Genomic DNA, 24,798 nt, shown 5'->3' with positions numbered 1-24,798 from the left:
AATACCCCTGGAGCTCTCTCTCTCAATACCCCTGGAGCTCTCTCTCAATACCCCTGGAGCTCTCTCTCAATATTCATCGCTTCCACAGTTCAGGCTGCTCCTGTACACACAGAGATTATTGGGGAAGGTGTTTTGCTGACGATTTGCTCGGTTTGAATTCATTTCCTCCAACACTTTCTCACGTTAATGCGAATGTGCGCACATAGGGAGAGGACAAGTGGAGAGGTTGGCGTTACTGAGAGAGGGGCTGGTCCCTGAACAGAGAGGCTGAGTTCCTCCCTCCCTCTCCGGGAAGATCACTCAATGAGATTGAGTCCAGCTACAGCCCAGGGGGGCAGAGATGGGTTACAGCCCAGAACTGGAGAACTATATAAAGGAGTGAAGAGGACAGAGAGAGAGAGAGAGTGAGAGAGTGAGACAAACTGGTACATTCTTTCATTCTTCTAACTGAGGCTGCGTGGAGCCCAGAGAGTGGTTAAACCCGGGGGGGAGAGATTCGGAGTTTATTCGCTCAGTTTCTCCGATAATGGAAGACGGCAGGGTGAGAAAGGGAGAGATAGAGTGAAAGAATAAGGTAAGGGAGAGAGAGAGAGAGAACTGGAAAGGGGAGGCGAGGGATCGGATGTCTCACCCTCCAGGATGACGCCCTCGCTGGGGGCTAACTTTGCCCTGCTGCTACTGATGGTCACGGTGCTCTGTCCAGGTAAGATTCCTGATCACCTGCAGTTAGTCTCACTGTTTTACCCACACAGACAGCCCGATCCAGGGCAGGACTGGCAGGTGGAGGGGCAGAGGAATTAAAACCTCGAGACTGCCTGCCAGTAATCTCGGTCTGGTCTAACTGCGCCCAGGAAATGCTACCTCTCACACAAAGTGATATTGTCTCTCACACTCACTCCCACTAATTGTCACACTCTCCCATACTACTCACACACTCTAACTAATATTCACTCTTCACTAATATTCACACTCCCCCATTAATATTCACCTACACAGTAATATTCACTCCTCATTAATATTCACTTCTTACTAATGCTCACTCACTAATATTCACTCACTCACACAAACACTGTCACACCCACATTCATCAATATTCACACACTCACTCATGAATACTGTCACTCTGATACATTCTCACACATGTTCTTATACACACTCTCATTTACCCCCTCACTCTCATACACTGACACCCCTTCAGATTCCCGATTCCAGAAATGCTTTCTCAATCCATTCCATTCCAATCCATTCCTGTCTTTTTCACACAACAAGTGACCCAGGGAAGTGTGTTCCCCCCTTTACCTGATGCTTCTGAGTCTTGTATTAGCTCCATCCTCCTGAACCCCCTCCCCCAGGCAGGCTGAGTGTGCTCAGACGGCGGAACATCAAGGCTAAACTTTCAGTGATCGCTGGGAGTGAATTCTGTGCGATCCTCAAAACGGAAGGAACTTTGTGAATAATTCTGGAATGTGATCCATCGCATTTATTTCCTTCCCTTTGGTGAGAGCGGGTTGTATAGATACTGATCAATGTGCAATCTTATTAACCAGTTCTAACTTTGACTTCAGAGACTGATTCCTGCCTAAATATCTCCGCTTTGTTTTGTGGGTTCACCCAATGCCACATACTCGGGTGGGTGATTTGGGGTTGATTTTTTTCTGGGGGTGTTGGATATTCAGATTTAGATGAGGGTTGCTGTGCTGTGTTTATTTTCGGAGCAGGCTGCACACAGACTGGGTAATCTCACCCTCAGACAGTGTGTGAAACTAACTGTCCAAGGGGCAGACTGAGAGACCAGCTCCTTGAGCGGTTACAACAGCAACACAGCAGAATATCCATTCCATTTACACTGACTAATCCTACAGCCTGACGCACCGGGGTATAGGCTGCATATCCCTCTGGCTGTTTTATGTAAAAAAAACACCTCAATGACGTTCATGAAGGATAAATATTTTACACGGTTTTTTTGCTGCAATCGATCTCTGAATAATGTCCCTGTTCGGTTCCTATTTCATCCTGATAGAACCTCTTGGAGGTTAAAGACTGGAGTACGCAAGAACAGCTTCTTCCCTGCTGCCATCAGACTTTTGAATGGACCTACCTCGCATTAAGTTTATCTTTCTCTACACCCTAGCTATGACTGTAACACTACATTCTGCATCCTCTCCTTTCCTTCTCTATGAACGGTATGCTTTGTCTGTATAGCATGCAAACAAGAGGGGCAGCATGGTGGCACAGTGGTTAGCATTGCTGTCTCATAGCATCAGGGACCTGGGTTCAAATCTGGCCTCGGGTCACTGTCTGTGTGGAGTTTGCACGTTCTCCCCATGTCTGCGTGGGTTTCCTTCGGGTGCTCCGGTTTCTTCCCACAGTCCAAAGATGTGCAGGTTAGGTTGATTGGCCATGCTAAATTGACCCTAGTGTCAGGGGAATTAGCGGGGTAAATGCGTGGGGTTACAGGAAAAGAGCTTGGGTGTGATTGTGGCCGGTGCAGACTCGATGGGCCAAATGCTTCTGCACTGTCGGGATTCTATGAAACAAGGTACTAACATGGATTGACGATTGGCTGTCAGACAGAAGGCAGAGAGTTGGGATAAAAGGTTCTTTCTCAGAATGGCAACCGGTGACAAGTGGTGTCCCGCAGGGTTCAGTGTTGGGGCCACAGCTGTTCTCTTTATATATTAACGATCTAGATGACGGGACTGGGAGCATTCTGGCCAAGTTTGCCGATGATACAAAGATAGGTGGAGGGGCAGGTAGTATTGAGGAGGTGGGGAGGCTGCAGAAAGATTTAGACAGTTTAGGAGAGTGGTCCAAGAAGTGGCTGATGAAATTCAACGTGGGCAAGTGCGAGGTCGTACACTTTGGAAAAAAGAATAGAGGCATGGACTATTTTCTAAACGGTGACAAAATTCATAATGCTAAAGTGCAAAGGGACTTGGGAGTCCTAGTCCAGGATTCTCTAAAGGTAAACTTGCAGGTTGAGTCCGTAATTAAGAAAGCAAATGTAATGTTGTCATTTATCTCAAGAGGCTTGGAATACAAAAGCAGGGATGTACTTCTGAGGCTTTATAAAGCACTGGTTAGGCCCCATTTGGAGTACTGTGAGCAATTTTGGGCCCCACACCTCAGGAAGGACATACTGGCACTGGAGCGGGTCCAGCGGAGATTCACACGGATGATCCCAGGAATGGTAGGCCTGACATACGATGAACGTCTGAGGATCGTGGGATTATATTCATTGGAGTTTAGGAGGTTGAGGGGAGATCTGATAGAAACTTACAAGATAATGAACGGCTTAGATAGGATGGACGTAGGGAAGTTGTTTCCATTAACAGGGGAGACTAGGACGCGGGGGCACAGCCTTAGAATAAAAGGGAGTCACTTTAGAACAGAGATGAGGAGAAATTTCTTCAGCCAGAGAGTGGTGGGTCTGTGGAATTCATTGCCACAGAGGGCTGTGGAGGCCGAGACGTTGAGCGTCTTCAAGACAGAAATTGATAAATTCTTGATTTCTCGAGGAATTAAGGGCTATGGGGAGAGAGCGGGTAAATGGAGTTGAAATCAACCATGATTGAATGGTGGAGTGGACTCGATGGGCCGAATGGCCTTACTTCCGCTCCTATGTCTTATGGTCTTATGGTCTTAATACTTTTCACTGTGTACTGATACATGTGACAATAATAAATCAAATCAAAAAGTCTAAGATCTGGTCGCAGAGGGAGAAGCCGAGCCCTAGGCCACGGAGTTTGGAGATAAGTTTTGTAGGAATAATGGTGTTGAAGGCTGAGCTATGTAACACTACATTCTACACACTCTCCTTTTCTTCTCTATGAACAGTATGCTTTGTCTGTATAGCGCGCAAGAAACAATACCTTTCACTGTATACTAATACATGTGACAATAATAAATCAAATTTTAAAAAAGCTGAAGTGAAGAGAGGTTTAAAAAGATTGATTTGAAACCTGAGTTATTTGGAACATGTTCCATCTGCTGACGCTGTGTTGCTAAATAACATTAACTGTTTAGACCTGTTATTTAAGGTTTGGAGGGTATTAGGCGGCTCAAAGGGTGTGGGAGGGGGGCAAAACTTCAATTTTCACTCAGAAGAATGAGCACATCATTGGAGTTGACAGTCATGTTGCAGTTTTTGAGGAACAGTGCTGCCTTACAGGGACCCTCTGTCCTCAACAGTAAGGGGGATCTGAGCACGGTTTTGAAGAAAGGCACTCACCCCGGTGTGTAGGAGTTGGACAGAGCTTCTCGCTCAACTATCCTGACCTCAACAGATGTAGGGAGTCCTGAGCTTGTGATTGGTGCATGTATAAATGGTGATATTGTTTTGATTTTGGGATTATGGATCTTTTTCATTCCAAGATCATTCTTCAGGACTCCTCCAGCGGTTGAATTGGTAACTACACCACGTGGTGTGGTACTGAATCACACAGGTAAAAGCCACCCCCACTCTCCCACTCACCCCCTCCGCCACCCGGGCACTGCCACTCACTGTGACAATAGCAATGTTCATAAAACCACAAAGAAACTACACTTGGAACATTTAGAAGAAAAATCCAAGGCCACACACAGAGATGTGATGGGAAAAATGGACATGAAGCCAGAGAAAGAGATATCAGCAAGGTATAACCTACAGCTTGGTCAAAGAGTTGGGTTTAAGTAGTAACTGGGTGTCCTTGTGCATGAAGCATAAAATCAGCAATGCGGGTCAAGTAAGTAATTAGGAAAGCAAATGGAATGTTGGTCCTTTATTGCAAAGGGATGGACTGAGAAATTAGGGAGTACTGTATAGACTTTTAGTCTCCTTATTCAAAGAAGGGTGTAATTGCATTGGAAACTGTTCAGTGATGCTTCACTCAATGGGACTTGGCTTATGAGGAAAGGTTGAGCAGTCTGGGTCCAAACTCATTGGAGTTTAGAATGAGAGACAATCTTATTCAAACATGGAAGATGCTGAGGGTGGATGCAGGGAGGATATTTCCCCTTGTGAGAGAAACTAGAACTAGGAGGCCCAGTTTAACAATAAGGCTCTCCCATTTAAGATGGAGATGAGGAGGATTTTCTTTCTCTCAGAGGGTCTATAGACTTTGGAATTTTTTTCCCTTGAGTGGCAGAAACTGGGTCATTCAAATACAATGTGGGAAAGTGTGAGATTGGGCACTTTGGTCGGAAGAATACAGGCGTAGACTATTTTCTAAATGGGAAAAGGCTTTGGAAATCTGAAGCACAAAGGAACTTGGAAGTCCTGGTTCAGGACTCTCATTAAGGTTAATGTGCAGATTCAGTCAGGAAGGCAAATGCAATGTTAGCATTCATAGATGTGGAGATGCCGGCGTGGCTTTTGCTACCAAATAAACCTGTTGGACTTTAACCTGGTGTTGTTAAACTTCTTACAGCATTCATAGAGTCATAGAATCATAGAAGTTTACAGCACGGAAACAGGCCCTTCGGCCCAACTTGTCCATGCTGCCCTTTTTAAAAAAAACCCTAAGCTAATCCCAATTGCCCGCATTTGGCCCATATCCCTCTATACCCATCGTACCCATGTAACTGTCTAAATGCTTTTTAAAAGATAAAATTGTACTCGCCTCTACTACTACCTCTGGCAGCTTGTTCCAGACACTCACCATCCTCTGAGTGAAAAAACTGTCCCTCTGGACACTTTTGTATCTCTCCCCTCTCACTCCTTATCTCTCTGGGGTGTAGAATTCCAAACACTAACTACTCTCTAAGAAATAAACCCAACTTACGTGGGAATTTACTCTGCTTTGATTTACTTTACACCTGACGTAGTTTTAAAATACGGCACCTAATTAATCCCTGGCACAATATTAAGAAATTCTCGACCCTCTCTTTCTTAATTTAGCAGCCTGTCCCTCGGAAATCTCTATTTAAATAAATATTGGATATGAATGTGGTCTGGATAGATTATGATTATATTATTAACATGATTACAGATTTAATTTTTCTTTTAGACTTCGTCTTCAGGCATCCAGGGCCCAGGTGAAGAATAAAAGAAAAGGCAACGCAACAATTAAATACATATGTGGTGTACTGCATTGGTTTGAGGGGGTCTCCTACTTCTGGTCCTATCGAGTTAGTTGGAACAGGCTGGTCTCCTGAAACAAATCAAATTCATGTCGAGAGGGCTAGAATACAAGAGCAGGGATGTACTTCTGAGGCTGTATAAGGCTCTGGTCAGACTCCATTTGGAATATTGTGAGCAGTTTTGGGCCCCGTACCTAAGGAAGGATGTACTGGTCTTGGAGAGGGTCCAGAGGAGGTTCACAAGAATGATCCCAGGAATGAAGGGTTTGTCATATGAGGAGCAGTTGCAGAGTCTGGGTCTATACCCTATGGAGTTTAGAAGGATGAGGGGAGATCTAATTTAAACTTACAGAATACTCAGAGGCCTAGATAGAGTGGACGTGGAGAAGATGTTTTCACTCGTGGGAGAGACTGGAACTTGAGGGCACAACTTCAGAGTGAAGGGACGCTCCTTTAAAACTGAGATGAGGAGGAATTTCTTCAGCCAGAGGGTGGTGAATCTGTGGAACTCATTGCCAAGAGGGCTGTGGAGGCCGGGTCATTGAGTGTCGTTAAGACAGAGGTAGATATATTCTTGATTGATAAGTGGATCAAGGGTTACGAGGAGAAGGCAGGAGAATAGGGATGAGAATCTATCAGCCATGATTGAATGGCGGAGCAGACTCGATGGGCCGAATGGCCTAATTCTGCTCCTATGTCTTATGGTCCTGATGGTTCTTAAGCTGAGTTAGACAGATTTTTAATTGCCGACAGTCAAGCTGACAGGGGCTGGCAGGAGAGTGGAGTTAAGGCAGGTCAGCCATGATCTTACCGGTTGGCAGAGGAAGCGTGAGGGCTAAATGACCAACTCTGCTCCTTTTCTTCTGATATTATAATCTTAAAGGAAGAGAGGTGGATGCTTTTGGAAAACAAACTCCGGAGCTTGGGATCTATGGTGGATCATGCACCAGAGGGTGAGGAGCATTCTGTAGGGTTGTACGGTTAGAAGAGGTTGCACGGATAGGAAGAGGCAAGTCCATTAATGAATGCCCATTCATTGTGTTCTGCCCCTCGGACAGTCCCTGCCTCGCATATGAAGCTTCTGGGCTACTGAGGTGGTCCCCCACAGCCTTCACCATAGCAACAGGGGGAGGTCATTCAGCTCCTTGAGCTTGTTTCACCGTTCAATGAAATCTTGGCTAAACTGTGACCTAACTCCATAGATCTGACTTTGCCCCATTTCCTCAAAACTTTTGGTAACTAAAAACTATCAATCTCAAATTTAAAATTATCAGCTGACCCAATCATGGTTTTCACCTTCTCCCAGGAGAACCACAACAAAGCTCCAGAGCTCCACTCACCCTTTGCAACAGGGACTGGGGAGCACAAATCGATTGAGCACAAGCTTTCCCGATGGACCTCAAGGCAGTATTCCGAGCTAAAGTCCCAATCTTGCTAACAAGGACTGGTGTTCCTACCCAGTATACATTACAAGCTCACTGACTCCCACAGTTACATCGATTACAGGTCTTCACATCCTACATCCTGTAAGGATTCAATCCTGTTCTTTCAGTTCCTTCGCCCCCATCACATCTGTTCTGATGATGCCACTTTCCAAAAAACGGAGCTGCTGATATATCTTCCTTCTGCCTTAATCTTGGTTTTTCACCCGCTGTGGTTGGCAGGGGCTCTCAACTGTGTTGGACCCACCTCCTGCGCCAAAACTCTCAACCCTTCCCCTCCCTCCCAGAACCAGGGTAGGGTTCCGTTTGGCCTCACTTTTCATCCAACCAATCTCTGCATTCAAAGGATCGTCCTCCACCATTTCCATCAACCAGAAAAAAGGAATTTTGATGAAGGGTCACCCAGACTGGAAACGTTGGCTCTATTCTCTCTCCACAGATGCTGTCAGATCTGCTGAGATTTTCCAGCAGTTTCTGTTTTTGTTTCGGATTCCAGCCTCCGCAGTAATTTCCTATGCTCCAAGCAGAGCTGAAGTAATGTTAACAAATTCTCCTGTAACGATTGGCCTTTCCTTTGCCTTTTCAGCTTGCTGTAAAGTGGAGTCTCGATCTCAAGCTGAGGAGCGTCTCCTGAAAACTCTCTTCACCGGCTACAACAAATTGTCCCGACCTGTCCTCAACTCTTCCGATGCAGTCCTTGTCCACTTTGGTCTGTCGATTGCACAACTCGTAGATGTGGTATGTGGGAGAAACTGGAGGCTGTGGTAGAGATCTTGTCATATGTTGAATGTTGTTAACTAAACTTTAATGCTTCAACCCAAGGCACTGCACAGCGCAGAGTGATATTGGCCAGAATTTTCCGGCTGTTCATGCCAGCGGGATTCTTTGTTCCCGTGGCAGTGAATGAAGATTTGGCTGAGTGTCAAATTCTCCATCCTTGTTTACAGAGGCGGCGGGAAGTAAATCACTGGAAATTTCCGACCATTGTGTTAAAATGGATGGAGGGAGTTACCATTTAAGAATTCCATAAGATAGGAACAATCCTACTTTACTGCAAAGTGATAAATAACATAATGTCAATGACAAGCAATGGTCATTCAAGCCACCCCGTTGTGAGCCAATATAAACTATAAGCCAAACACACGCATCAATTTAAAATTTCCCTTAAATTCTCCATTTATGTTTGATCTCAAACAACCTTTGGATATTTAAAATAACCGACTCTTCATCTGTGACTCACTGAGTCATTTAGGATCCTGAAGGATCTTGATGAGAAGATGCTGAGTGGAGGTTTCCCTTTGTGGGAGAGACTGTAACTCCGGGACATAGTTTAAAAATAAGGACTCTCCCATTTTATCTCGGAGGGTCATTGGGTCTGTGGAATTCTCTCCCCTAGAGAGCAGTGGAGGCTGCGTCATTGAATATTTTTAAGGATGAGTTAGACAGATTCTTGATTGACAAGCAAGTCGAATGATATAGCGGGTAGCCAGGAAAGTGGAGTTGAGAGCGCACAATGACACAGTGGTTAGCACTGCTGCCTCACAGCGCCAGGAACCTGGGTTCAATTCCCAGCTTGTGTCACTGTCTGTGTGGAGTCTGCACGCTCTCCTCGTGTCTGCGTGGGTTTCCTCCGGGTGCTCCGGTTTCCTCCCACAATCCGAAAGACGTGCTGGTTAGGGTGCATTGGACGTGCTAAATTCTCCCTCAGTGTACCCCGAACAGGCGCCGGAGTGTGGCGACTAGGGGATTTTCACAGTAACTTCATTGCAATGTTAATGTAAGCCTACTTGTGATATTAATAAATAAACTTTGAACTGATCACCCATGATCTTATCAAGCAGCACAGCTTGCTCGAGGGGCTGAATGGCCTGCTCCTGCTCCATTTTTGTAGGCTCACATATGTATGTACTCTGAGAGAAGCCAGAATTACCTTTTGTGTCTGGGTGACACCGCGTTTAACTTTTAATTCAGTCCATTTCACTGACTGTAGAATTTAGAACTTCTCATCTCATTAAATCTCACACCACATTTTATAATTAATCTGCCTCAACAGCCATGTTGTTGGTTCTGGATGCGCAGTGTGCCAGGCTTTGGCTTTTCACTCAGTGATTCTTGTTCCAATACTGACTACAACTTTCTAACTCAGCGGCAAGAGTGAGAAAAGGATAAAATGTCCCAACAGACTTCAGGTTTTGAGGAAAGAATGTCCAAGGAATTCTCCCAATGACCGTGTGGGAGAGTTTATAAAAAAAGTTAACTTTTAACTGTTTACTTTCCCTGCTCGTTCTTCCTTAACCTTTAACCTTCTTTCACCACACACTCCTTCACCAGCACCTCGCCACTGCCATCCAGCCAGGCAGTGTTGTTCTCATGAGGTTCCATTCGTATCTGTCGAATCAAAGCCAGAGAATCACTCCCAATGGTTTCTCTTCCTGTTCCCAGACCATTATCTCTCGAGTTTATTGGGGATCTATCCTTGGCCTCTGCTATTTCTCATCCACTTTCTGCTCCTTTGGGACATCATTCAGATGTACAGTTTTCACATGTACATTGACAACACCCGACTCTACCTCGGCACCGCCTCTCTCCATTCCCCCACTGTTGTTAATTTATCAGGCTGCTTATCTGGCATCCAGTATTTTGGATTAGCAAAACCTCCCTCCAATTTCAAGTTGGGAAGACTGAAGCCATTGTTTTCAGTTTTTTTGGCACGGTGGCACAGTGGTTAGCACTGCTGCCTCACAGCGCCAGTGACCCAGGTTTGATTCCGGCCTCAGGTCACTATCTGTGTGGAGTTTGCACATTCTTCTGGTGTCCGGGTGCTCCGGTTTCCTCCCACACTCCAAAGATGTGCGGGTTAAGTTGATTGGCCATGATAAATTGCCCCTAGTGCCAGAAGATTAGCAGGGTAAATATGTGGGGTTGCGGGAATAGGGCCTGGATGGGATTGTGTTCGGTGGAGACTCGATGGGCCAAATAGCCTCCTTCTGCACTGTAGGGATTCTATGAGATTCTATGTTCTAAACTAGCAACTGCATCCATCCCTCTTCCTGGTACCAGTCTGACATTAAGCCAGCCATTTGATCAGCTATGACCACAAATTCATGCCATCACTAAGGCCGCCTATTTTCACCTCTGTAATATTGCTCCACTTGGCCCTGTGCAGCTCGCTGCTGCTGCAACCCTCATCCATGCCTTTGTTATCCCTAAACTCAGCTACTCCAACACACTCCTGGCTGCTCTCTCAAATTCAACCCTCTGTAAACTTGAGGTCCTCCAAAACTCGGCTGCCCTTGCCTGTGCTTGCAGCAAGTACATCACAGCGCTCGCTGACTGACAGAGGCTCCCAGTCACACAACATATTCATTTTAAAATTTTTGTTCTCAAATCCCTCCAAGGCCTTGCCCTTCATTACCTTGACAATCTCCTCCAACCCCACAAACCTCCGAGATATCTGCGCGCTTCTAACTCTGGCCTCTTGCACATTCCCAATTTTAATTATTCTTCCATTGGTGACTGTACCTTCAGTTGTCTGGGCTCTTAGCCCTGGAATTACCTCCCTACACCTCTCCACTTCTATACCTCACTCGACTCCTATAAGACACTCCTTAAAACCTACCTTTTTGACCTAGCTTTTAGTCACCTGACCTTATATCTCTTTATTGTGACTTTGTTTTGTGACACTCCTGGGACTTTTCATTACGTTAAAAGTGCTGCAAAAATGTGAGTTGGTGTTGTCCTCATTCAAGTTAAATAATTCACTGCTATTTTAAAAATTAACCTATCTTATTTGCCTCACAGGATGAAAAAAATCAAATGATGACCACTAATGTCTGGATCAAGCAGGTCTGTTTGAATTTTGGTGAAACACAGTCTACAATTATTTTCCTTTCACTTGGTGGCACAGTGGTTAGTACTGCTGCCTCACAGCGCCCGGGGCCCGGGTTCGATTCCCGGCAGAACGGTGGCACAGTGGTTGGCACTGCTGCCTCACAGTGCCAGGGAGATCAAATTGAGATATATAAGATGATAAAAGGCAGGCATGGATAAGGTAGACATGGAGCGGATGCTTCCTCTTGTGGGACATTCTAGGACATAAGAACATAAGAACATAAGAAATAGAAGCAGGAGTAGGCCATCTGGCCCCTCAGGCTTGCTCCGCCATTCAATAAGATTAAGGCTGATCTGATAGTGGGTTCAGTTCCACTTACCCGCTCGCTCCCCATACGAGAGGTCATAGTCTTAGGATAAGGGGTTGCAAATTTAAAACAGAGTTAAAGAAAAACTACTTCTCCCAAAGGGTTGTGAATCTGTGGAATTCACTACCCCAAAGTGCGGTGGATGCTGGGACAGTGAGTAAATTTAAGGAGGAGTTAGACAGATTTTTAATTGGTAATGGGTTGAAGGGTTATGGGGAGAAGGCAGGAAAATGGGGATGAGGAGCATATCAGCCATGATTGAATGGCGGAGCGGACTCGATGGGCCGAATGGCCTAATTCTGCTCCTATATCTTATGAACTTATGACGTCGGTTCAGTTCCCGGCTTGGGTCACTGTCTGTGTGGAGTTTGCACGTTCTCCCCATGTCTGCGTGGGTTTCCTCCGGCTGCTCCAGTTTCTTCCCACAGTCTGAAAGATGTGCTGGTTAAGTGCATTGGCCATGCTAAATTCTCCCTCACTGTACACGAACTGGCACCGGAATGTAGTGACGAGAGGATTTTCACAGTAACTTAATTGCAGTGTTAATGTAAGTCTACTTGTGACACTAATAAATAAACTTTTAACAAATAAACTCCTACATCATGCCTCTTTTCTTTTCTCCTCTTGGCTTTCAGGAATGGCATGATTTTAAACTCCGCTGGAACCCTTTGGATTACATGAATGTGACATCAATCAGAGTCCCATCCGAGCTCCTCTGGAGGCCCGATATTGTCCTATACAACAAGTGGGTCACAGCAAGTGAATTTCTTTGCCTTGCTTGCTGTCAATTATCGGACTAAAACACAGTGACGCAGCTTGATAAATTCATAACACAAAGCAACACGAACACTGGAATTCGTATTGAAAGGGATAGAATTGAAAGACGGCAGGAGCTAGGGGGAGGGGGAGGGAGTGGGGGGTTAAATCTTCAGGTCCCGCCCACCACTGGAATGGTCATGGATGGGGTGGGATGGAAAGTTTGACAGACCATTGAAAGTTCCATTAACCTCAGGCAGGAATTTCTGGTCTGGGGTCGGGCAGGATCGGAAAGTTCCGCCCAGGAAGTCAAATTCAGCTTCTCTCAAACCGGGTCAGACTTGGTGCACTGAGCTCAGTCTCATTGTAAGGAAAGACATAGACTCACTGGGTAAGGCGCAAAGAAAATTTCCAAAGCTGATACCAGAACTGAGGGAAATTGTTGCACTGCCTGGGGACCTTTTCTGTAAAAAGCAGAAGGTTGGGGGTGACCTGATCAGCATCTTTATGAATATATGAAAAGATTTGATAGGGTAGGCATAGAGAAGATGTTTCAATGTGTGGAGGAGATCACACATCTTAGGCCTATAAATGTAAGGTAGTCACTAAAAATCCAATAGGGAATTCAGAAAAAAACGTCTTTATCCCGAACGTGGCGAGACTGTGAACCGCTACAACAGAGAGAAGTTGAGGTGGAGACAATAGATGCATTTATGGGGGAGTTAGATAAACTCATGGCAGGGGGATGGGGAGAAAGGAACAGGAGGAAATGTTGATAGGGTGAGATGAAGATGGGGCATGAGGATGCCCATGTGACGCATAAATACGAGCAGAGACCAGTTGGGCTGAATGTCCTGTTTCTGGTCTGTGTCGTTCTATGTAGCTGGATACCTGGCTCACAATCAAATATTCATCTCAACATGAAGTCTCTGAATGGCTGGGTTATTTTCGAAATGGCTTCAAAACCTTTCAACCTTTCCTGCCAGCAGATCCAGATAGTAGCTATCTACCCCCCCCCCCCCCCCCCCCCCCCCGCAACCCCCCACGCCCCCGCACCCACCAGACTGACTGGTTTTGAGCATATGTACACTGACACAGAAGCAAATACTAACATTACAGAAACAAAGCCATTCAAACATAGCCTGTTACAACTCGATGAGTTCCTGAGATCCACCTGAAAGGGCAGAGGGACCATTTCTATAGGGAACTGGATAAACACTAGAAAAGGGGGTCAAGATAACAGAGTCACGGGGAAGGAGCAAGGGGAATGGCACAAATTGTCTAACTCTGTCAGCAATCCAATGCATTCACAATGAGATCCACTGACTCCTTCTGCGGCATGTAACCCTATCATTCTAATTCCTTAAAAATACAATTTTACACAAAGACAAAAGAAAATCCTATAATTCCCTGGAACGAAAGCAGGGATTAGAGTCAAATTAAAAGGCCAGATTGCAGAAACCTGGCTTGTATTTCTTTGAGTAATTGAAAGGCAGGACAGGCTCAAGGGGCTGAATGGCCTCCTCCTGGCCCTAACGTCCTTATGCTCCTCAAATGTGGAATTTAGCAACAGAGCAGGCACATGGGATTGGGATACAGCTTGAATGAAGAACAAACACCAACTGGGACGGGTTGAGTTAAGAGGCCAATGTTTTATCTGATCTGTGTAGCTGTTTAACTGAACTAGTTTTCACTCTTCCTGATGTTGGGCGGCACGGTAGCACAGTGGTTAGCACTGCTGCTGCACAGCTCCAGGGTCCTGGGTTCGATTCCCGGCTCGGGTCACTGTCTGTGTGGAGTTTGCACATTCTCCTCGTGTCTGCGTGGGTTTCCTCCGGGTGCTCTGGTTTCCTCCCACAGTCCAAAGATGTGCGGGTTAGGTTGATTGGCCAGGTTAAAAATTGCCCCTTAGAGTCCTGGGATGCATAGGTTAGAGGGATTAGCGGGTAAATATGTGGGGGTAGGGCCTGGGTGGGATTGTGGTCGGTGCAGACTCGATGGGCCGAATGGCCTCCTTCTGCACTGTAGGGTTTCTATGATTTATTTCTATGATGTTCTGTTGCTTGTTTTATGATACATCTGTGGGGTTTGCTAGAGGGAAGGTGCTGTACAAATTCAGAATGCTTCAATCCCTTGAGATATCTGCACTTCTCTCTCTCTTTGCAGTGCTGATGGAGACTTTGCCATCACCCACTTGACCAAGGCTCACCTGTTCTATAGTGGCAGAATCAAATGGACTCCTCCGGCCATCTACAAGAGTTCCTGTAGTATTGATGTGACCTTCTTTCCCTTTGACCAGCAGAATTGTACCATGAAGTTTGGCTCCTGGACCTTTGACAAAGCCAAGATAGATCTGGTGAGCATGGGCAAACATGTTGACCAACAGGACTACTGGGAGAGTGGCGAATGGGTCATTATCAGCGCAGTTGGGAACTACAATATCAAAAAGTATGAATGTTGCACAGAAGTTTACTCAGACATTACCTATTACTTCCTGATAAGACGGCTCCCTCTGTTCTACACGATTAACCTCATAATTCCCTGTTTGCTTATATCATGTCTAACGGTGTTGGTCTTTTACCTGCCCTCAGACTGTGGTGAAAAGATCACACTTTGCATCTCGGTGCTGCTTTCACTGACTGTCTTCCTGCTCCTTATCACAGAGATTATTCCTTCCACATCTCTTGTCATTCCCCTGATTGGAGAATATCTTCTCTTCACGATGATATTTGTCACCCTGTCTATTGTGATCACTGTGTTTGTCCTGAATGTTCACCATCGCTCCCCTCACACACACACTATGCCGGCCTGGGTCCGCAGGTTCTTCCTGGGTTTCATTCCCCGCATTCTCTTCATGCAACGGCCCGCAGCTGTGAACAAAACCAGTCATAAACTGATTGTATCAATGAACGAAGCACTGAGCTCTTCAACTTATTCTGCTGAAGTTGAGGATGAGCAAAATCATCTTGGCCGAGGATCAGACAAGCAATCAAATACTAACACACCACTGACGACTCAATGTTATCTTCAGGAAGACCAGGGGAAACCCAAAGCACTTTGCAGATCTCTATCCAGCCAATACAGCATTTTACAGGAGGACCAGACACAAGCTAGTTGTCCATGTTCTTCACCCACCAACCACCCTTACCGCCACACAAAGGAACTGCCCAGCTCACGCTCCAAAGTGAGATCATTAAGTCTTCAATACCCTTACGGGCAAGAAGACCAAACCCAGACCAATTCCCAGTGTAGGTCCGGCGGTATCCAGTACAGCCACCTTCATGAAGATCCACCCCATTCCAATGGGCATTCCCGGTCCACGGTCATTCAACAATGCCATGGGAATGGAGATCCCAGCCTGCCAGCTTCGACTCCCTGTAAAGGCAAACGGGGGAACAAAGTGAAGAGAGCCTCAGGCTCAAAGCGAGATTCTAAAGCTGTCAAACCCAAACAGCAGCAGAAAGTAACACTAACTCCAGCCATGAAACTGGCAATGGAAGGTATCCAGTACATCGCCAACCACCTGCGTGCAGAGGATGCTGACTTCTTAGTAAGTAGCAATGTTATTGAATTGTGATGTTGACATAGATTTAAACATATTTCCCATCTAGTGTCTAATCTAACTTTATCATAAACAAGGTAACGCAGCAAGGCAGAGATATTGAAATTACAGCATGGTGTGAGGTAATTTATTTGGTCGGAGGAATAGATAGGCCTCATATCCTTCAGAAGGCAAGAGACTAAATGTGGTCTGAATGTGTGGGAGGGAAAAAGGGATTCCGGATACAGTCACAAAATCATTGAGAGTAAAGGGGCCATAAATATAACAGAGTTTAGGAGAAAAGTCTTCAGAGAGAGAGCAGTCAGAATGTGGAATTCGCTCCCACAAGGAGTAGTTGAGGTAACTAACATGGATGTGTTTAGGGCCAGGCGAGATAAAGGAACATGAATATATGTTGATGGGGTCGAAGGAGATTTATGTGGGGGATACACTCATCTGTTCCACCACTCTAGAGAACTGAGCACACAATCCAGGCTGACACTCCAGTGCAGTACTGATGGAATGCTGCCCTGTCAGAGGTGCTGTCTTACTGATGGGGCATTGAAGTGAGGCCCAGTCTGCTCTTTCAGGTGGATATAAAAGATCCCATGGCCTATGTTTGGGGAAGAGCAGAGGAGTTCTCCTTGTTACTGTGGCCAACATTTATCACTCAATCCCCATCACTAATAAACAGATCTATCAGCAATCATCTGTCCCGGGAGATGATGAACTGAACCTCAGGTTTGTCAATTCTGTATTAAACATTGTGACTGTAGAGGGACTGAGTGACAGTCCCTTCCACAGCTGGCACAGGTAGATAGCATTGCCGGAGATCGGCTGATGTTTTTCCTTTCTGGCGACCTCTCGTTTCCACCATCTGGTCATTTCCCTTGTCCTCTGCTTTCTCCATGACTACTTGCCTCCAGGCTCTCTGCCCTCTCATACATTGACTCCAATCCTGGAAAACCTGACGTCTCACTTGCAGTCATCTCGTGGATGACCCTATTGGTCTTGAGCAGATAGCCAGGTCACCAGAGAGCACGTCTTTGGAGATGCAGCTGTCATCTACTTGGCTCACATGACCCAGTCAACAGTCACTGCTGACTTAAGAGAGTCAACAGATTGAGGACCCCGGAATTCTTTCTTGTCAGGAGATGCTCAATAATTGTCACTAATAAACCGATAATCTGGTCATGATCACATTTCTGTTTGTGGGATCTTGCTTTGGAGAAATTGGTTGCTGCATTTCCTACGTTATTACTTCAGTGATGACTGCCTTGGCTGTAAAGCACATTAGGATACCCTAACTTCATGAAAAGTGCTATATAAATGCAAGCTTTCCTCTTTCTATCAATTAGATGGGCTTTGTTGAGAGAGGGTTAATTCTGACTGTGACCCATTTTTGTCCCGAAAATTCCTGGTTGAGTTTCATGCGGACATAGGAATTAGGAGTAGGGGTAGGCCACTCTGCCACTCAAGCCTGCTCCGCTATTCAATGGAGTTCCTGATTTGATTTAATTTGAATTGACTTATTATTGTCACATGTTTTAGCGTGCAGTGAAAAGTATTGTTTCTTGTGTGCTATACAGACAGAGCATACTGTTCATAGAGAAGAAAATGAGAGAGTGCAGAATGTAGTGTTACAGTCATAGCTAGGGTGCAGAGAAAGATCAACTTAATGCAAGGTAGGTCCATTCAAAAGTCTGACGGCAGCAGGAAAGAAGCTGTTCTTGGGTCGGTTGGTCCGTGACCTCAGACTTTTGTATCTTTTTCCTGACGTAAGAAGGTGAAAGAGAGAATGTCTGGGGTGCGTGGGGTCCTTAATTATGCTGGCTGCTTTGCTGAGGCAGCAGGAAGTGTAGACAGGTTCAATGGATGGGAGGCTGGTTTGCGTGATGGATTGGGCTACATTCACGACCTTTTGTAGTTCCTTGCGGTCTTGGGCAGAGCAGGAGCCATACCAAGCTGTGATACAACCAGAAAGAATGCTTTCTATGGTGCATCTGTAAAAATTGGTGAGAGTCGTAGTGACATGCTAGATTTCCTTAGTCTTCTGAGAAAGTAAAGGCGTTGGTGGACTTTCTTAACTATAGTGTCGGCATGGGGGGGACCAGGACTGTTGTTGGTGATCTGGACACCAAAAAACTTGAAGCTCTCGACCATTTCTACTTCGTCCCCATTGATATAGACAGGGGCATGTTCCCCTTTACGCTTCCTGAAGTCAATGACTATCTCCTTCATTTTGTTGACATTGAGAGAGAGATTATTGTTGCCGCACCAGTTCGCCAGATTCCCTATCTCATTCCTGTGCTCTGTCTCGTCACCGTTTGAGATCTGACCCACTACAGTGATGTTGTCAGCAAACCTGAAAATCGAATTGGAGGGGAATTTGGCCACACAGTCATAGGTGTATAAGGAGTATAGTAGGGGGCTGAGAACACAGCCTTGTGGGGCACCGGCGTTGAGGATGATTGTGGAGGAGGTGTTGTTGCCTATCCTTACTGATTGTGGTCTGTGAGTTAGGAAGTTGAGGATCTAGTCACAGAGGGAGGTGCCAAGGCCCAGGCCACGGAACTTGGAGATGAGTTTTAGAAACATAGAAACATAGAAAAACTACAGCACAAACAGGCCCTTCGGCCCCACAAGTTGTGCCGAACATATCCCTACCTTCTAGGCCTACCTATAACCTTCCATCCTATTAAGTCCCATGTACTCATCCAGGAGTCTCTTAAAAGTCCCTATTGAGTTTGCCTCCACCACCACTGATGGCAGCCGATTCCACTCGCCCACCACCCTCTGTGTGAAAAACTTCCCCCTAACATTTCCCCTGTACCTACCCCCCAGCACCTTAAACCTGTGTCCTCTCGTAGCAGCCATTTCCACCCTGGGAAAAAGCCTCTGAGAGTCCACCCGATCTATGCCTCTCAACATCTTATACACCTCTATTAGGTCTCCTCTCACCCTGCGTCTCTCCAAGGAGAAAAGACCGAGCTCCCTCAGCCTATCCTCATAAGGCATGCCACTCAATCCAGGCAACATCTTTGTAAATCTCCTCTGCACCCTTTCAATCTTTTCCACATCCTTCCTGTAATGAGGCGACCAGAACTGAGCACAGTACTCCAAGTGGGGTCTGACGAGGGTCTTATATAGCTGCATCATTATCCCCGGAGTTTTGTAGGAATAATGGTGTTGAAAGCTGAGCTCCTGATTTGCATCATGACACATATAAACGGGGTTTCTGCTGCTTTCCTGCTCATTCTGGCAGCAGACCGGGCTGGGTGGTGGGGAGGGGGGTGGGTGGTGAAGCGAGGAAAATCACCCTTGTGTTATTCCAATATATTGCTCGATTGAATAAATGGACACTGTTTCTTTGATTTAACTCAGATTAACAGGTGATTTCATGTCCCAGTTATGAAAGTACACTCAAAGCAATGCCGCTGTCTACTTGTCATCTCTGCTTTGTCAGTCTGGGTATGTCAGGGAGAATTGACTTGGTCACAAAATGCTCTGTTATGCACAACTCATGAAGGTTGGCATTTGAGTTCTGAAGGACATCATTTGCGCTAAGCCTATTGAAGTGGAACTGGAGCAAGTATGATGTCTGATAAACTGACTCTTAATCTGTTCCTGAGGGATCTGCAAAGCAATTATAGAAAATGTCATCTTAAAAGTTTCAGTGTTTAAGCCAGTTCCTCAGATGTTAATCCTGTTAGGATTTTCTAATTCTTCAGCGCAGGTTTTGTCCCCTTACTAGAGCTGAACATGCATGCGGGAGTTTGGAAAATGAAAGAATGGCTGGTTTGATTAAACTTTGCCATAATCAGGCTTTAGTGTCGTACTCTGGGGCTGGGAATATCTTGTCCAATCAAAGATTACCATGTCCTTTGAGAAATACAAAGCTGAGATGATAAACTTGGAGCTGGATCAACTTTCCGACTCACAAACTTGCTGTTTTCCAACGCTGATAAATCTCAGCACTTTCAGAAATTGATCTCAAGTTTCCCAACTGATCAACGTGAGGATGTGTCTCTTCATAACCCGCTTGCTCCAGGAATCAATTACATTAAAGAAAGACTTGTAACTGCATCTTTCAAAGCCTCAGGATTTCCCAAAGTGTTCTACAGCCAATGGAGTACTTCTGAAGAGTAGTTATTATAGCAATGTAGGGAGCTTAGCAGCCTGTTCATAGAATCCAACAGTGCAGAAGGAGGCCACTCAGCCCATCGCGTCTGTACTGACCACAATCCCACCCAGGCCCTATCCCCATAACCCCATGCATTTACCCTAGCTAGTCCCCCTGACACGAAAAAGGCAATTTAGAATGGCGAATCCACCTAACCCCCACATCTTTGCACTGTGAGAGGAAACCGGAGCACCCGGAGGAAACTCACACAGACAAGGGGAGAACGTGCAAACTCCACACAGACAGCAACCCAAGCCGGGAATCAAACCCGGGTCCCTAGCGCTGTAAGGCAGCAGTGCTAACCATTGTGCCACTGTGCCGCCACTACCTATCAAAATCCCCCAAATAGTAATGTGATGAAAAGGCGGCGCAGTGGCACTGTGGTTAGCACTGCTGCCTCACGGCGCCAGGGACTTGGGTTCAATTCTGACCCTGGGAGTCCACACACTCTTGTGTGGCGTGTATACGTTCTCCCCATAGCTGCGTGGTTTACTATGGGTGCTCCGGTTTCCTCCCACAGTCCAAAGATGTGCAGGTTAGGTGGATTGGCCATGCTAAATTGCCCCTCAGTGTCCCAAGTTGAGTAGCTAAGGTGAATTAGGGGTTATGGAGGTTGGATGGCTGGTGGCGGGGTGGTGGGGGGCAGCAGTGATGGGCAGTGTGGGCAGTGATGGGCCTCGGTAAGATGCTGCAGACTCGATGGGCCAAATAGCCTCCTCCTGCACTGTAGGCGTTCTATGATTCTATGATCTATGATTCTATAAATAGATAGTGAAGTGGCAAAAATACAGATAACAAAGAACAAAGAACAGTACAGCACAGGAAAACAGCCCTTCGGCCCTCTAAGCCTGTGCCGCTCCTTGGTCCAACTAGACCAATCGTTTGTATCCCTCCATTCCCAGGCTGCTCATGTGACTATCCAGGTAAGTCTTAAACGATGTCAGCGTGCCTGCCTCCACCACCCTACTTGACAGCGCATTCCAGGCCCCCACCACCCTCTGTGTAAAAACATCCCTCTAACATCTGAGTTATACTTCGCCCCTCTCACCTTGAGCCTGTGACCCCTCGTGATCGTCACTTCTGATCTGGGAAAAAGCTTCCCACCATTCACCCTATCTATCCCCTTCATAATTTTGTACACGTCTATTAGATCTCCCCTCATTCTCCGTCTTTCCAGGGAGAACAAGCCCAGTTTACCCAATCTCTCCTCATAACTAAGACCCTCCATACCAGGCAACATCCTGGTAAACCTTCTCTGCACTCTCTCTAACGCTTCCACGTCCTTCTGATAGCGCAGCGACCAGAACTGGACGCAGTACTCCAAATGTGGCCTAACCAGCGTTCTATACATCTGCATCATCAGACTCCAGCTTTTATACTCTATACCCCGTCCTATAAAGGCAAGCAGACCATATGCCTTCTTCACCACCTTCTCCACCTGTGTTGCCACCTTCAAGGATTTGTGGACTTGCACACCTAGGTCCCTCTGTGTTTCTATACTCTTGATGACTCTGCCATTTATTGTATAACTCCTCCCTACATTATAGTAAGGTTACAAACCTGAAACCTGTTCCTCTATCCATTGGTCATGAGGGAGAATTCCACTGCTCCTTTCAAAATAGTGCCACTGCGTCTTTGACCATCCATGTGAGGAACCAAGGCTGATCTGCCTTGCTATCCCAATGAAAAGATAACATTTCTGACTCCTTCAGTACACTTCCGAGAGGGTCAGCCTGACTTTATGTGATCAAGTCTTGAGAACTTGTAACCACAACCTTTGACCCAAGAGTTGAGAGTGTTACCAGTTGAGCTATTTAGGTTCCTGGGATACCACCTTCAGGTTGTCAAAGCCAGTTGTTGAAGGAAGGACAACTGGAGGGAAGTGGGGAGTTCCACTATGTTGAAGTCCTCGGGAAAGAATGGGTTGGGGTGGGAGTCAGTGCAATGAGACCTGATCTTAACATGGCTGGAAAATGCCTCAATTCATATTTCCCAGAGAGGTTCTGTTGCCTTTTTGCAACAATTGGGATCAGCGAGTTGGCTGAGAGCAGAAATTGGAAAGAGGTGGACGTGGCTGAGAGAGATGGCATGCCAAACAGATTGAATTTCTTACAGTCATTGGATAATATATTTAGGTTACATTGAGCAAGTAACAATGTATCTGAGAGAGACAAGTGTCACCACCGAGGCAAAATCAACCACTGTGCCTTCCTTCAGAAGCATTTCCTCAGCCAAATATAATGAGTTATCTGAAAATCTGGTTCAGCAGAGACCATATGTATTATCCAGAAATCTCCACAAATAGCAAGCTGACCGACTTTCCACAGATATTTTATATCAGATCCTATTTGTCACATAGCAGCTACTTGAACAGATCCTTAGACAGCCACCTTTTGATGGTGTTTTTTGGATGTTCAGTTCAGTGTTGGCTGTTTTGGCCAAAGAAGTTCTGATCGCATGTTATTCTGTTCATAACTGTCACGCAGACTGTGATATAATCATACATTAGTCATAGAACCTCTACAGTGCAGAAGGAGACCATTCGGCCCATCAAGTGTACACCGACACTCTGACAGAGCATCCCACTCAGGCCCTATTCCTGTAACCCCATGTATTTACCCCGTTAATCCCATGAACCCACACATCTTTCCTGGGTTTAAGGAAAGTAGATCTCAAATCATCTCATCCAGTCCCAGTGCCTTATAGAAACATAGAAACATCGAAACTAGAAGTAGGAGTAGTCCATTCGGCCCTTCGAGCCTACTCCGCTGTTCATTTTGATCATGGCTGATCATCAAATTCAATATCCTGATCCCACCTTCCCCCCATATCCCTTGATTCCTTTCGCCCCAAGAGCTATATCTAATTTCTTCTTGAAATCAGACAACGTTTTGGCCTCAACTACTTTCTGTGGTAGTGAATTCCACACATTCACCACCCTCTGGGTGAAGAAATTTCTCCTCAGCTCAGTCCTAAAAGGTTTTCCGCTTATCCTCAAACTATGACCCCTAGTCCTGGACTCCCCCACCACTGGGAACATTCTTTCTGAATCTACCCTGTCTAACCCTGTGGGAATTTTATAAGTTTCTATGAGATCCCTTCTCACTCTTCTAACCTCCAGTGAATATAATCCTAACCGATTTTGTCTCTCTTCATATGACAGACCTGCCATCCCAGGAATCAGCCTGGTAAACATTTGCTAAACTCTCTCTATAGCAAGGACATCCTTCCTCAGATAAGGGCACCCAAACTGCACACAATACTCCAGGTGTGGCCTCACCAACGCCCTATACAATTGCAGTGAAACATCCCTATCTCTATACTCAAATCCTCTCACTATGAAGACCAACATCCATTTCTGTCCTTTACTGCCTACTGTACAAAAGTAAGCTTGCAGGTAACATGAAGACTGACACTAAGGGCCTGATTTTACCAAAGATTTGCGCCCGTTTTTGGCCTTTAACGCGATCTGCACCCGAATCCGAGCAGATCGCGGCTTTACTGACACCCGATTCGGGTGCAGATCCGGTTCGCACCCGAATCGGGCAGCCTGACGATTTAAATGCATGCTAATGCACTTAAATCGATTTAATGAACTGCCTGCCCAATTCTACCGCCAAATCCCACTTTACCACCGCGCGGCCCAATCCGGATCCGCGCTTTTAGAGACCTGCTAAATAAAAGTTGGAAGCCGGCGCTTCCTCAGTGAGGGTTGGCGAGGAGGTCCCTTTAGCCTGAGGTTGAGCATCTTTGAGCATTAAAGGGCAATTTAGCATGGCCAATCCACCTAACCTGCACATCTTTGGACTGTGGGGGGAAGCCGGAGCACCTGGAGGAAACCCAAGCAGACACGGGGAGAATGTGCAAACTCCACACAGACAGTGCCCCAAGCCGGGAATCGAACCCGGGTCCCTGGCACTGTGAGGCAGCAGTGCTAACCACTGTGCCACTGTGCCGCCCTTATAAAAGAGAATCTTTATTTTATGACAGAGTCTCTGAAGGAGGAGCTTCTGATTGGTAATGTTCTCTGATTTGCAGGTAAAGGAAGACTGGAAGTACGTCGCCATGGTGATTGACCGCATCTTCCTGTGGATATTTATCATCATTTGCTTACTGGGAACGCTGGGACTTTTCCTGCCTCCTTGGATGGCGGGAATGCTGTGAGATCAAAACACATCAGCAAACCGAATGCAAGAAAGCCTGACTCCAGGAGAGTGACGGGATAGTCACTCCCATCTATATCTTGACTCCTAGATCACTTCCCAGTTATCTGAGACTAGCTTAACCAGGTTTGGAAAGATAGAATTGCCTGGACAAGAGCAACCTCATTTTACCCTTTTAAAAGAATTGGCTATTTGGATGTGATATGAGCGGACAATGAAACATTTAGAACATGTACCAGGGTGACAACATAACTGAGGGTTTATAACCATCAGGAAGCACTGAGACAGGCTGGGGTTAGGGTTAGGATTAGCAAAGCAAAGGCTGAGAGGTGGCTTGGTACTGATGTTGAAGATTATGGGAGGATTTGATGGGGTAGATGGTAAATGGGGAGAAGATGTTCCCACATGCGGGTGAGACCAGAACTCGGAGCCATAAATATAACATGGTCATCAA

The 24,798-nt window shown here is 46.0% G+C and overlaps 1 protein-coding gene across 1 annotated transcript; it reads left to right on the top strand.

Moving 5' to 3' along the window:
- The first annotated feature begins 639 nt into the window (after positions 1 to 639).
- Positions 640 to 24,345, top strand: LOC144508271 (neuronal acetylcholine receptor subunit alpha-4). The gene is made up of 6 exons (XM_078236089.1): positions 640 to 703; positions 8,089 to 8,240; positions 11,304 to 11,348; positions 12,337 to 12,446; positions 14,624 to 16,007; positions 24,220 to 24,345. Exons 1-6 carry the CDS (start codon positions 640 to 642, stop codon positions 24,343 to 24,345), a joined length of 1,881 nt encoding a protein of 626 aa, XP_078092215.1.
- The last annotated feature ends 453 nt before the right edge of the window (positions 24,346 to 24,798 follow it).

This window comes from Mustelus asterias, chromosome 20 (genome assembly GCF_964213995.1).
Source record: "Mustelus asterias chromosome 20, sMusAst1.hap1.1, whole genome shotgun sequence".
Taxonomy (NCBI): Eukaryota; Metazoa; Chordata; class Chondrichthyes; order Carcharhiniformes; family Triakidae; genus Mustelus; species Mustelus asterias.
The sequence above is the reverse complement of the archived record's forward strand: the minus strand, read 5'-3'. Positions and strand labels throughout refer to the sequence as shown.

Bases quoted from the DNA above. Each gene is read 5' to 3' on its own strand.
- LOC144508271 (XM_078236089.1), top strand. From the start codon at position 640: ATGACGCCCTCGCTGGGGGCTAACTTTGCCCTGCTGCTACTGATGGTC. The intron at 8,241-11,303 runs GTATGTGGGAGA...TTTGCCTCACAG, and splicing joins TTGCACAACTCGTAGATGTG to GATGAAAAAAATCAAATGAT. The intron at 11,349-12,336 runs GTCTGTTTGAAT...CTTGGCTTTCAG, and splicing joins CTAATGTCTGGATCAAGCAG to GAATGGCATGATTTTAAACT.